Genomic DNA, 12,560 nt, shown 5'->3' with positions numbered 1-12,560 from the left:
AGGTCCCAGGCAAAACATGCACCCCCCCCAGGGCTCGGCAACAAGGGTGCTGGCTCACCACCAGCTGTCCCCCCACCACAGCTCCTCAGCACTCTCCTGGGCCCACCTGAGTCAGAAGTCCGGGGCTCTGGCAGCCAGGAGGACCAGGCCCTAACACTCTGGGTCCTTTCTCCCTTTTTTGAAATTTTTGTTGCTCTCTTTCATTTTCCAAGTTTCCCCGGATTTTCCCTCAACCCCCTCACAAAAGGCAATCCCCTAAAACAAAAACATTTTTAGAGAAAAAGAAAACAGTTCAGCAAAATTGATGAATATATCCCAAAATTCCAAAGCCAAGCAACGCTTGCATGCCCACGGGCCACCCGCCTGCCACACAGTGGGTGCCGATGTTCCCCTTCCTATGCATGGGGGCCGTGCTTGTTGGGGGCGATTTGGCACCTCTCCCCTTGGCTTTTTGGCAGAATTTTGTTATCTCCACGTCCACTGTTGTAGTGACTATTTACGCTGCTTTCTTGGCTCAGCATCGGCCCATCCAAGCCTCCCCACACCCCTCGGGGTTCATCCCCTCCGTCCTTTCAGCCGGCAGCCTTTCCTCAGCTCCTCTGCAGCAGCCGCTTGAGCCCTCTCCTGCTCAGACAGTGACTTTCTCTCCGGGTCTTTGCCACCATCACAAGCCCAGACCCACTGCTACAAACATTTCAGTGTCGCGGGTCCTTTTTTCTCACCAAGGGGTGTCCTTGTTTCTGGGTCTTTGTAGAGCTCCCCGAAGACTGCGAGTGCCGCAATGGGGGGCGATGCCTGGATGGGAACTTCACCATCTGCCACTGCCCCCCGGGATATTTCGGACTCCTCTGTGAATTCGGTAGGGAGCACGAGAGCAAATGTCTCCTCCTTTCCTGACACAAACCCCACCCCCTGCCCAGAGGTGTCGTGGCCCATCCCCAACCCCCCTGCAGCTGCCCCTGCACCCCTCTAGATCCCTTATTACCCCACGGGCTGGTTTCCCCTCAGTGGGGCATCTCCAGCTTGAGCTAGGAGCCATCCTTACTGAAAAGGACTCCTTTAGCAGCACAGGACAAATGTGAGCTGCTCATGGGCCAGGCATTTAGGGTTTCTGTGCCTCAGTTTCCCCATTGGTAGAGAAGGGGTTTAGCAAGATGGCTTCTGTATTCCCTTCTGGCTCTAAATCTGTGATGCCTAAAAAAGGGGGCGGCAGGGGGAGAAGAAGGGAGGAAAAAGAGACAGAGATACAGAGAAAGAGACAGAGAGACAGCGAGAGGGAGGGAGAGGGAGAGACAGAGACAGACAGACAGACCCAGGAAAGGTACCAGAAGTTTTCAAAAGTAACCAGCACAGGAGAGCCAAAGAGGGACCCGTCTATCACAAGAGGAGCTGATGGAGGCCATCTTGCACATAGCAGGCAGTTAATAATTCTTGTTGAAAGCACCTGGATTCTAAAAATCAAACCAGAAAAGCCCCTCCAGGCCCTGTGACTTGCACCCCGTCTTCCACAAAGAGCCGACAGGGAGGGAGCCACTTTTCCTTTGGGAAGGGAGCAATGGGCAGCGCTCGGCCAGGCCCCCAGCCTGGAAAGCCAGGCCAATGGTGCAGAGTCGGGAGGACAGGCTGGGGCCGAGCCTGACCCTCTGAACCTGGTCGTATGAATCCAAGGCCAGGAAAGCAACGGGCATAATGGGGGGCGGGGGGCTTCTCCCTTGTCCCTGCAGAAGTCACTGCCACACCGTGCAACGTAAACACCCAGTGTCCTGACGGCGGCTACTGCATGGAGTATGGCGGGAGTTACCTGTGTGTGTGCCATACGGACTACGGGACCAACCACTGTGAGTGGGAGTGGGAGTCTGCGGAAGGAAGGGGGCACAAAGAAGGGGGAGCCCGTGGGTGGGTCATGTAACCAGTGGGAAGGAGAGGGTCCTGCCTTAGCGCCAGTGCTGACTAGCTGTGGGACCTTAGCTAAGCCACATGGGCTCTAGGACTCGGTTTCCCCACTTGTAAAACGAGACGTTTGGAACGGTCCCTTACCACTCTAGAGCCATGATCTGATAAAACTATTTCTACATGAAGCCCTGGGGAGAGAGGGGATGGATGTGTCGGGAGAAGATCTGGAAAGGCTGGGGATTTGGGCACCCTGGCTGGGAAGGCAGCCCCTTGAGGATGTCCCTCTCAGGAAGGCGGGGAGAGGCCCACCTGACCTGCGGGTATCTCTGCTCCCCAGCGCTGCCCTCCCCCTGTGATTCAGACCCCTGCCTCAACGGGGGCTCCTGCGACGCTCACGACGACTCCTACACGTGCGAGTGTCCGCGAGGCTTCCACGGCAAGCACTGTGAGAAAGGTACGCTCCCCTCCCAGGCCGTTCCCCCCCCCCCCCAGGCCGCTCCCTTCCGGCTGCCACAGACAGGCCGGTGATTTCCTTCCACGCCTGGCCAGGGAGCGGCTAATGGGTGGGCACTGGGGGGCCAGGGGGTTAGAGATCCACACTCTGCTCCCACCCCCAATGATGGCTTCCTCGGGGCCACGGAGTTCCGCCCCTGGGGCCACAGCTTCCCCATTTAAGGCAAGGACCCTCCAAAACGCCCCCTGGGACAGTCCCACATGCCCCGTGCAGCCCGATCGGGAGCCCCAGCATCACCCCCTGGGGCAAGGAGACCAGGGGCTGCTCCCTCCTCACCCCCAGCTTCCCAGCTACTTACAAATACAACAGCAGAAGGGAAGATGAGGCAGCAGCAGAGTCCTTCCTGTGCCTGGGGCAAGCCTCGCAAACCATCCCAGACAAGCTGTCCCAGGCAGGCCGTCCCAGACAAGCCATCCCACACGAACCATCCCACACGAACCATCCCACACGAGCCGTCCCACACAAACCATCCCACACAGGCTGTCCCAGGCAGGCCGTCCCAGACAAGCCATCCCACACGAACCATCCCACACGAACCGTCCCACACAAGCCGTCCCACACAGGCCGTCCCACACAGGCTGTCCCAGGCAGGCCATCCCAGACAAGCTGTCCCACACAGGCCATCCCACACAGTCCCATGCAGGCCGTCCCACACAAGCCGTCCCAGGCAGGCCGTCCCAGGCAGGCCATCCCAGGCAGGCTGTCCCACACAGGCTGTCCCACACAGGCTGTCCCACACAGGCCGTCCCCAAATGAACTGTCCCACACAAACCATCCCAGACAAGCCGTCCCACACAGGCCATCCCACACAGTCCCATGCAGGCCGTCCCACACAAGCCGTCCCAGGCAGGCCGTCCCACACAAGCCGTCCCACACGAACTGTCCCAGGCAGGCCGTCCCACACAAGCCGTCTCCCACAAACTTTTCAGACTGATTCTGGGGGGGCTCCGTAGGGTCCTCCTGGTCTGGGCCCTCACTCCCTGGGCTGGGGGTCTCCAGTTCTGCTCTGACAACACCCTCTCCCGCCCCAGCAGGGGGAGTCTGGGGAGAGCTTGGAGCCCGAGGCGGGGAGCAGCTGGGCCCTTCCTCTCCCCTCTTTCCTCAGTAAGGCCGAGACTGTGCAGCTCCGGGCCCTGCCGGAACGGTGGGACGTGCAAGGAGTCCAACGGCGAGTACCAGTGCAGCTGCCCCTACCGCTTCACGGGGAAGCACTGCGAGATAGGTGAGGCCCTAGGGCCGGGCCCAGCAAAGGAAGGGCGAGGGTGGGCGGCCCCCAGGGAGCCGCGGGCCAGCAGCTGATGCCCCTCCACCATGGTCTCTCTGCAGGAAAACCAGACTCCTGCGCCTCCGGCCCGTGCCAGAACGGGGGGACCTGCTTCCACTACATCGGCAAATACAAGTGTGACTGTCCGCCGGGGTACTCAGGCCGGCACTGCGAAATAGGTGAGGGAGGCAGCCGGAAACCTGGGGCCGACTTCTCCCCAGGGGGGCAGGGACCCCAGCGTTTCCCATTTGACCTCGCGGGTCACAGGGCCAGGGACTGAATCTTGAGAAACTCACTGAGAACTTCAGGTCCCAGACTCCATCTCCCACGAGCGCTGTCCAGGTGATCCAAGTCCCCGGCCCAGGGACAGAAGGCCAGATGGCGAGTTCCGGGCGGCTCCCACTGTGCCTCCCGCTACCTCCGGCGCTGCTTCCAGGAAGATCCTGGGCCATGTTAGAGAAGGCGGGAAGGGAAGGGGAGTCTCCCAAGGAGAGAACCGTAGGATCTTGCAAAGAGAAGGGGCCACAGAGACCCCTTAGCTCCCTCCCTGCCCAAGGCCCAAATTCCTCCCTCTGCCTCCCTGGCAAGTTGGAACGAGTCCAGTGATGGGCACGACCTCTTGTCCACTCGGGGGGCAGCCATCATGGTCAGGAAGTGCTTCCTCCAATCAAGCCTCCACATGTCTGTCTGACACTTCCCCCGAGGCTCCTTGTTCCTGTTCTCAGGAGGCTTGGCCGTCCCCCACAGTGTCCATATCCACTTGGCAGCACTTATTAAGCACTTGCTGTATACCAGCCATTGGGCTAGTCATTGTGGATACGAAGACAAAGGACAGAACAGTCCCTGTCTTAGATAATGATCAATTGTAAGAAAGAAATCGCAATGAATTCCAAAATGGAAATACAAAATAGACGCCGTATGGGTACTGGGTAATTTCTGGGTGGGGGATTCCAGCAACTGAGATCAGCCATGATAGTTTGTGTAAAGCAGAGTTTGAGGGGAGCCTTACAGGGAGGGAGGCGATGAGGGAGAGCGTTGCAGCCGTGGGAGATCTCCTGGGCAAAGGCACCGAGGTGGGAAATGAAACGGCCCACAGGCCGGTTTGGGTGGGAGAGGAGCTGGCAATAAGCCCACAAAGATGAGCTGGATCCGGACCATGAATGTCCTTCAAAGACATCAAGTTTGTCTTTTATCCTGCAAGTGCCAGGGAACCAAGAGCTGAGAGTCAGGTGTCCCCTACCACACTTTTCCGCTCCCAGAGTTATTGTCGAGTGCCGTCTAGTAATCCCCGATCGGCTTTTTGGATCCCAGCGTGGGAGTTTACATTTGTCCTTCTCAGACTGAGTTCCTTGTGCTCGCCAGGGTGGGGGGGGGGTCCCAGTTCTGTCCTTCAGAGCCCCTCCTCCCCTCCCCAGCACCGTACACAAGCTGGATCTGTGCTCGCTCAGGCACGGCCACGGTGGCTCAGAGAATAAGGCGACAGCCGGAATGTTTGCAGTGAGCTCTGTCTCCTGCCTAGGGACAAAATCCCCTGGCAGCGGGGATGCAGGTGCCGCCGGGGGGTCCCAGGCCAGCAACGGGCCCGAGCTGCATGCTCTGGTGCTGGCTTTGCCTGCCATGCCCCAGGTCTGTCAGCTGTGGCCCATGAATCCTGACAGAGGCTGTTTAGTGAGTCTGGGGGGTTCCAAGTGCTCTCTGGCTGTCCCTTTCCAGCTCCCTCTCCCTGCTTCATGAGCCCCTGTGAAAATGGGGCCACCTGCAACGATCTGGGCACAGACTACTCCTGCCGCTGCCGCGCCGGGTACACCGGGAAGCGCTGCCAGTTGGGTAAGGCACCGGCACCGCGCTGTGCTGAGGGCCCCCGGGCAGGGATGATGTATGGTGCCCAGGATGCGGAGGGGATGGATGGGAGGCAATCTTACAGGGGAGGGGGCTGCAGCTGGGAGTAGAGAGAGGAGCCTCCTGCAGAAAGTCCACCCTCGGCTGTGGGCACCCCACTGCCCTGAGGAGCCCCTCTGTATTTGGGGGCTTCCTTTAATCTGAGTGTCCGTTGTCCTTGGGGCTGCTTCTCCATCTGAGGCCCTCCCTCCTTGGGACACTTCGAGCCAGATGTCTTTTGGTAAACTTTTAAATACCATGGAAACGGTATTGCCCCCATCCTGGATGGCTCAAGGTCAGCTCTGGGACCAAGCCCCCTCGGGTCTTCTCCAGAAGGGGTGGGGGGGATGGGGAGGAGAAAAGCAAAGCCAGGAGCTGCGGGGCCAGATGTGAGCCCCCTCCCCAGGAGAGCCTGTGGCCCCAGAGCTGCCCTGAAGTGTGAGACCTCCTTGGGGTAAAGCCCGGATCTTTGCTTAGTTTTTCTCCCCCAATACCCCCAGACATTATGTGAGTGATCAGATCCCAGAGTCTCACGAGCCCGATCATGTGGGCTCTAGACTTTCTCCCCCCCCCAGTGACCCCGGTGCTCTCCAAAGTAACCGTGGCTTTTCCCCCCCGGCCACTCTCCCCCTGTCTCTCAGAGGTGGACTGCGGCCCCCCCAGCTCAGTGAAGAACACCAGAGTGAGATTCAACTCCACCAAGATGGGCTCCCTGGCCGAATACGAGTGCGAGCAGGGCTACGTCCTCAGCTCTGGGAACAACCCCCGGGTGTGCCGGGCCCACGGCCTCTGGAGCGAGCCCCCACAGTGCGACGGTGACTGGGGCGTGGGACTGGGCTGGGGGGGGGCTGGAGGACCCCGAGTCTGGACCCTCCCTCACTGCTCTGCACAATGGCCGGCAATGATGCCTTTCCCATCTGCCCCACGAGAGGTTTGGGGGTGGAGTGAGCAGAGCAGCCGCGCACAGGATGGGGACCCTTGGGTGGGGAGCCTTGCGCGGCTTCTCCCGGCCGTGGACAGGACTGAACCCATTTTTAGGGGCAGCCAGCCCCAGTGATCCCCAGTGTCGTGTCTGCTTCCAGACTAACGGCTACATCTCCTCCACACTATGATTCCCACCCGCTCACGGGCTTCTCAAGGCTTTCACTGGATTTTCCCAAAACCCTCCTTATGAGGATGGGGAGAGACCGATGATTAGTATAGGAAAACTCCCAAAAGAAGAAAGTCCCTCTTCCAGAGCGGGCGGCTCCTTCTCTCCCAGTGACAGTCCGAGCTCTCTCCACCTCTGAGGGCTGGGACTCGCCCAGGATCGTCCAAGCTGTGGCCAGAGCAGGACTTTGCCTCGAAAGCCGCACCCTCCCCTGTGCCATCGGCCCCAAACCCAATTAACGACTAAACATCTCCCTCCCTTCTTCCCCACCGACGCCCGACAACTTTCAGAAGTCGATGAGTGCGAATCTCAGCCCTGCCTGAATGGAGGCTCCTGCAAGGACCGGATCGCCGGCTTCCTCTGCGTCTGCGGCTCGGGATACGCGGGGCCCCACTGCGAGCTGGGTAAGGGACCCCCGGCCCTGACCTGGGGCACATTGTGGGTCTGCAGGTAACTGTTAGGTGCGACATCACGAGGAGGTCCAAGAGAGAAAGGTCACAGGGGGCCCTCTGAGGGCAGATTATCCATGTGTCCAACCATTTACACGGAGACAGCTCCACGGGGACCTCTACCCACACTCTTCCCAGCAGCAGTTTTGTGGTGGCCAAACCTGGGCCCTGGACACGGAGAGGTCCCTCCAAGTCCTCCCCGCTGCCCGAAAGGAAGGGAACGGCCTGGCGCCCCTGAGGCCACGAGGCACCACTGCCAGATAGACTCAGGGCTGGCCCCGGAATCGGGATGTCCCACATTGGGCCCTGCCCCTGACCGGCCTGGCTGGGTGGCCTGGTTTGCCGGGGCCGCAGCAGGAGAGCGGCTGGTCTGCACTTGTGGGGGGAGTTTCCTACTGGAGTTCCCCAGCCTGATGAAATCAGAGTCCCGAGTTAAAATGAGCAGCAGGAGGAGCCCTGAAAACCGTGGGCAAGCGGGCCTTCGGCCAAGGAGCTGCCGGCCTTCTGCTGCCCTTGGCCGGGGCCATCTCCAGGCAGGCTCTGGCCGCTCCTCTCAGGCTTGGGAGGCCAGTTGGGTCCGGCGGGTGCCGGCCTCCTCCCCCAGGCCCATTCCTTCCTTGCCTCGGGATCCCAGGACGAGCGTTCTCTCTGCGGGGGGGGGTCTCTTTTTGGGATCCGAGGCCCCCCCAGACGACAGCAGCCCCAATCCTTCCCTCAGACTTCCCCCCATGACCTCCCCAGCCCACACACTGGGATCAGCAATAGCCGGTGAAGGCTTCCTGCAGCTGCAGGCTTAGGAAGCAGCGAGAACAACGGACGCGTCGTTCCCTGGGCCCAGGGAAGCCCCAAGGTTCCTGTCACTAGACAGAGGGGCCACGGAGTCCCAGTCTTGGGCTCTTTGGGGGGACAGGGGACTCTGGCCCCCTCTTCAGCACCCGCGCAGCCTGCCTCTGCCCAACTCCCCGGGACTCCCACATGAGCTCCCCTCCCCACAATCCCTCAGGGAGAGGGACCAGAGCGAAGCCCTGAGGGGAGCAGGCCTGAGCAGTGAGACTTGTTGTAGGGCCAATCCATCAGCACTGATTAGACACCTACTGTGTGCAAACAACGGGGATAAAAAGGCAAAGACTGAAGGTTGTCGGTGCCTTGGAAAGGTCCCGTCCTGCCAGGGCTGGCCTGTCAGGGGAACAGAAATGGATAAGGGGGCGAGCCGGGGAGAAGGGCTCCTGAGGAGCCAGAATCCACACTGGGGGGAGCCGGCCGCTCCATGCAGAGCTCTGGGACCAGAGGGGGAGCAGGGCGGGGGGAATGGGCCTAGAAAGTGAGGCCGTGGCCAGACAGGGAAGGGCCGGACCACAGGGAGGCTCTTGGAGTAGGTTAATGAGGCGGCCTTTTGGCCAGGAAGGGAGGGGAGGGCCTGGAGCCCGGGTGAGGCCCATCCTGGTCTGCACTGAGGCGGTGGGAGAAGGGAGGCTGGGAAGGTAGAAGAAACAGTTCTTGGCATCAATTAAGGATTATGGGGGGAGGGAGATGAAGGGCGGCTGGAAGTGGGGCAGGACCCAGAGGGAAGCACACAGGTGGGAGGGGAGTGGGGGAAGACAATGGCTGACCCCGGGGTCCCATGTAAATTTGAAATGAAGTAGGGGGGCTGGTCTGGAGGAGGCAGCAGCCCCTCAGGCCCTTGCTCCTGGAATGTCTCTAAGGCTTCTTCGAGGGCTGGGCGAGCACCTCTGCCCTGTAACCTGCCCGTCACGCCTCCGGGGCTTGGCGCCCCATGCCAGGGTGGGGCCTGCTGCCCTCCCCCCAGCTCTGCTGCCATCACCACCAGGGCCGTGCCCACAGTAGGTCCTGAATCACGTGGGGAGGAAAGGGAGAGAAGTCCTCTCCTTACCAAAGCACTGATGGCCGCGTCCATCCTCCCGATTTCTCAACAGACATCGACGAATGCCAGTCGGATCCGTGTAAAAACGGGGGGACCTGCAGGGACCTCCCAGCAGCCTTCGTCTGCCGGTGCCCCGACGGCTTTGCCGGGATCCACTGTGAGAAAGGTGAGACCTCCCGGAGGGCCAGAAGCCCCTGCTCCTTCCTCCTGCAGCCCTCCCCTCCCGCTCCTCCCCCCCCTCCCAGCTGCTTTAATCACTGTGCTGTGTGGGGCTTGTCTAGAAGTGGACGCCTGTGACTCGGGTCCCTGCCAGCACGGAGGGGAGTGCGAGAACGACGGCGGCTCTTACCTGTGCGTCTGCCCCGAGGGATTCTTTGGCTACCACTGCGAGATCGGTGAGTGGGGCTCGGTGGGCCGGCCGGGCCAATTCAAGGGCTGGTTCCCAACCAGCAGGTTCAAGCCTGGAGATGGGAATCCCCGAGTTCCAGGCTCGGCTTTCCCGAGTTTGCTGTCGTCTCATCTCCAAAATGGGCAGAAGGCAACTGCTCCCTGGGGTCTCGCGAGGGTCGTGGGCGATGCTGTGTAAAAGTCAGTGGCCTCATGCAGTTATTCTCATTTGGGGATGGCCCAGAATGCCTCACACGGGGCTTTTCTGGGGGCCTGCAGATTTCACGGCCCCCATAGACATATTTCAGGCTCCCTCCCTGCCACCGTCCCGGTGCCCGCTTCCTCCCCACAGCGCCCGCATCCTCCTCATCTGGCCCGTCCGTTCTCCTCTGTGAGTCTGGATTCCCAGGCTCGGGTGTGAAGTCCTAGAGAGTGGAAGTGGGGGCGAGGAGGGGTCCCTTCTTTTCCACCTCCCAGTATGCTCAGCATGCCGAGCACAGATTGGCCACCGACTCTCGTTCCGTTGTGGAACTGCCCCCGAGAGCTTCAGCTTGAACCCCGGCTCCTCTGCCTTCTTAGCTTAACAATGGCCCTTTTACATCCTGCTTTAAAAATTGCCTTTAAAAGGTTTTTTGTCCTAATGGCCCCGTAGTAACATGGGTAGAACATGCCAGATTCTCCCATTTCACAAAGGAGGACGTTGCGGCTCTGGGAGTTTGTCACTTGGGGATTCGCGCCCAGGTCACACACTTGGGTCCCATCCAGGCTGGACCACCTCCCGTTATCCCCCCAGATCTCTCCCCCACAGCTGTCAGCGCCCATTCCTACGTTCTTTCCCATCACAACCACATAGTGTGGCTCTGGGGGACCCAGAGTGGGACCCAGAAATTGTCCCATAAAATGTCCTGAGCCCAACGACCACCAGAGACCCTCCTCCATCTACACTGGGCAGGGCCGGGTCTGGACGACAGACAGAGCTGGAGAACTTCACCTACAGATCATCATTGGTTTCTTTCTATTTTAATAATCATGATTCCAAGAAAGCGACCACAGGGTTCACAGCCTGCCCAAGGGGCCCGAGACACACAAAAAGGGGAACAAGTCGGGCCCCCTTGGGCTCAGCCCATGCCTGGGGGCTCCCCCCCCTCAGGCCTGCTTCTTCACCTGCCAGAGGAGGATCGGAATCCTCAAACTCCTGGCCATAAGGGGAGGCAGAGAGCCACAGAAAGCGTCCAGGGCACCCTGACTGAGGGCCACCCCCCCTCCAGTCGCCCCTCATCCAGCTGCTTAAGCAACTTCCTTATCGACTGAAAACAAACGAGCGGAGCCGGTGCTCCGGGTCCCGCTTCTCTCTTAGGTTGGGGAGATCAGATGAGACTGACCCGAGAAAGTGGCTCCCAGCCCGGGCACCGGGCCACATGAGGGGTCCTCCTGCTGCCATCCCCCTGCAGATGGCACTGAGAAGGGGTGCTGGGCTCCAGGACCCCAGAAGGGGATGATGGCTTGGGCTCCCCTCAGCCTCACTCCCCTTTCTCACTCAGCGAGTGATCCGTGCTTCTCCAACCCCTGCGGAGGCCGCGGTTACTGTCTGTCCAGCAACGGGTCCCACAGCTGCACCTGCAAGGTGGGCTACACCGGCAGGAACTGTGCCAAAGGTAAGGGGGGGCCAGGCGGAGGACAGGCCTGGGCCGGGGGCCGCTGGGCCAGCCTGTGTCTGGGAGCCGTGGGGCGGCAGGCGGGGGCCGGGTCTCTCCCACCCGATTTACGCCTTCCTCCCGTCCTCGCCGGCCCCCAGAGCTCCTGCCGCCCACAACCCTCAAGGTGGAAAGGGTGGAGGACAGCGGGGTCTCCATCTCCTGGCGGCCCCCCGAGGACCCGGCGGCCAAGCAGGCCATCGACGGCTACGCGGTGACCTACACCTCCTTCGACGGCTCCTACCGACGGACAGACTTCGTGGACCGCAGCCACTCGGCCCACCAGCTGCGGGCGCTGGCCGCGGGCAAAGCCTACAACATCTCCGTCTTCTCGGTCAAGCGCAACGCGAACAACAAGAACGACATCAGCAGGCCGGTGGTGCTCATCACCCGCACGCGTGAGTGCCCGGGCCGGGGGCTCGGGGCCAGAAATCAGTCAGCAAGCGCGCGTTAAGCTCCGGGACGTCGGGCCCAGCCCGAGGGGGGCTCACGCTGTAAGGGGGGAGGCAGCAGGAAAACAGCCACATGCGGGATCAGTGCCGGGAAAGGGAGGGGGCCGCCAGCACGGGGAAGCCCCCCTACCACGTCCCCGGCTCTCACACCGTGCCCCGGCTCTCACACTGTGCCCCGGCTCCCCTCCTCAGCCGGCCCGAAGCTCGCCCTTCCAGAAGGCGCTTGCTTCTCTAAAGCTCCGGACCATTTGTTCCCCAGCTTTGTCTGAGAGAAGGACGAAAGGCTTAAGCTTTGGGGTCACATCTCTCAAATCTGAGGGGGGTCGTAGGGAGCAACGCCCACCAAGGGATGGACTCTCCAGCCTTCCAGGCCTAAATCTGTGGCCCTATAACTGTAACAAATCCCTGAGCCAATTCAGTTCGGCAGCATTCAGGAAGCACCTACCGTGTGCCGTCCTTTGTGCCGGGAGCATAAAGAGGCCTTCAGGGGCCCTACCTTCTGCCTGTCGTATAAATGGCTCTGAAGGAATTTGGGGGTTAGACAGACCACTGGGCTCATCCCCTTATCAGTTTTATTTTTTAGGTTTTTTTTTTTGTTTGTTTTTGTTTTTGCTTTTTCCCCCCGAGGCACTTGGGTCACACAGCAGGGAAGTGTTAAGTGTCTGAGGTCAGATTTGCACTCGGGTCCTCCCGACTTCAGGGCTGGGGCTCTCCCCACTGCGCCCACCTCGCTGCCTCTCGCTTATTATTTTAAATGAAGATGAAGCTTGGCCACGTGACCCTAGAAAAGCTGCTTCGCTTTTGTAGGCCCCATGCCCTCCTCTGCAGTGAGAGGAAAGACCTTGCCTTACCTGCAACGGGGCACTATCAATCACCTCTCGGGGGTCCTTCCGGCACCAAGAGCTGGGGCTCGGGGGCTGGCTCAGGTCCCCAGGCAGGGCTGTTCTAGGCTGGTAGGAGCAGAGGGACCGGGCCTTTCTCCGGGTGATTCTTCCTA

General features: G+C 60.6%; 1 protein-coding gene across 1 annotated transcript in view; it reads left to right on the top strand.

The window, feature by feature from the left end:
• SNED1 (sushi, nidogen and EGF like domains 1) overlaps positions 1–12,560 on the top strand; it is a 67,738-nt gene that overhangs the window by 43,706 nt on the left and 11,472 nt on the right. The window contains exons 11-22 of the mRNA XM_031957480.1: positions 755–859; positions 1,725–1,838; positions 2,231–2,347; positions 3,513–3,629; positions 3,734–3,850; positions 5,385–5,498; positions 6,191–6,364; positions 6,990–7,103; positions 9,083–9,196; positions 9,312–9,425; positions 10,959–11,072; positions 11,213–11,509. Coding sequence (XP_031813340.1) covers positions 755–859; positions 1,725–1,838; positions 2,231–2,347; positions 3,513–3,629; positions 3,734–3,850; positions 5,385–5,498; positions 6,191–6,364; positions 6,990–7,103; positions 9,083–9,196; positions 9,312–9,425; positions 10,959–11,072; positions 11,213–11,509 — 1,611 coding nt within the window. The remainder of the gene's footprint in view (positions 1–754; positions 860–1,724; positions 1,839–2,230; positions 2,348–3,512; positions 3,630–3,733; positions 3,851–5,384; positions 5,499–6,190; positions 6,365–6,989; positions 7,104–9,082; positions 9,197–9,311; positions 9,426–10,958; positions 11,073–11,212; positions 11,510–12,560) is intronic.

The sequence above is a fragment of the Sarcophilus harrisii genome, chromosome 3 (genome assembly GCF_902635505.1).
Source record: "Sarcophilus harrisii chromosome 3, mSarHar1.11, whole genome shotgun sequence".
In the NCBI taxonomy this organism is placed as follows: domain Eukaryota; kingdom Metazoa; phylum Chordata; class Mammalia; order Dasyuromorphia; family Dasyuridae; genus Sarcophilus; species Sarcophilus harrisii.
The sequence above is the reverse complement of the archived record's forward strand: the minus strand, read 5'-3'. Positions and strand labels throughout refer to the sequence as shown.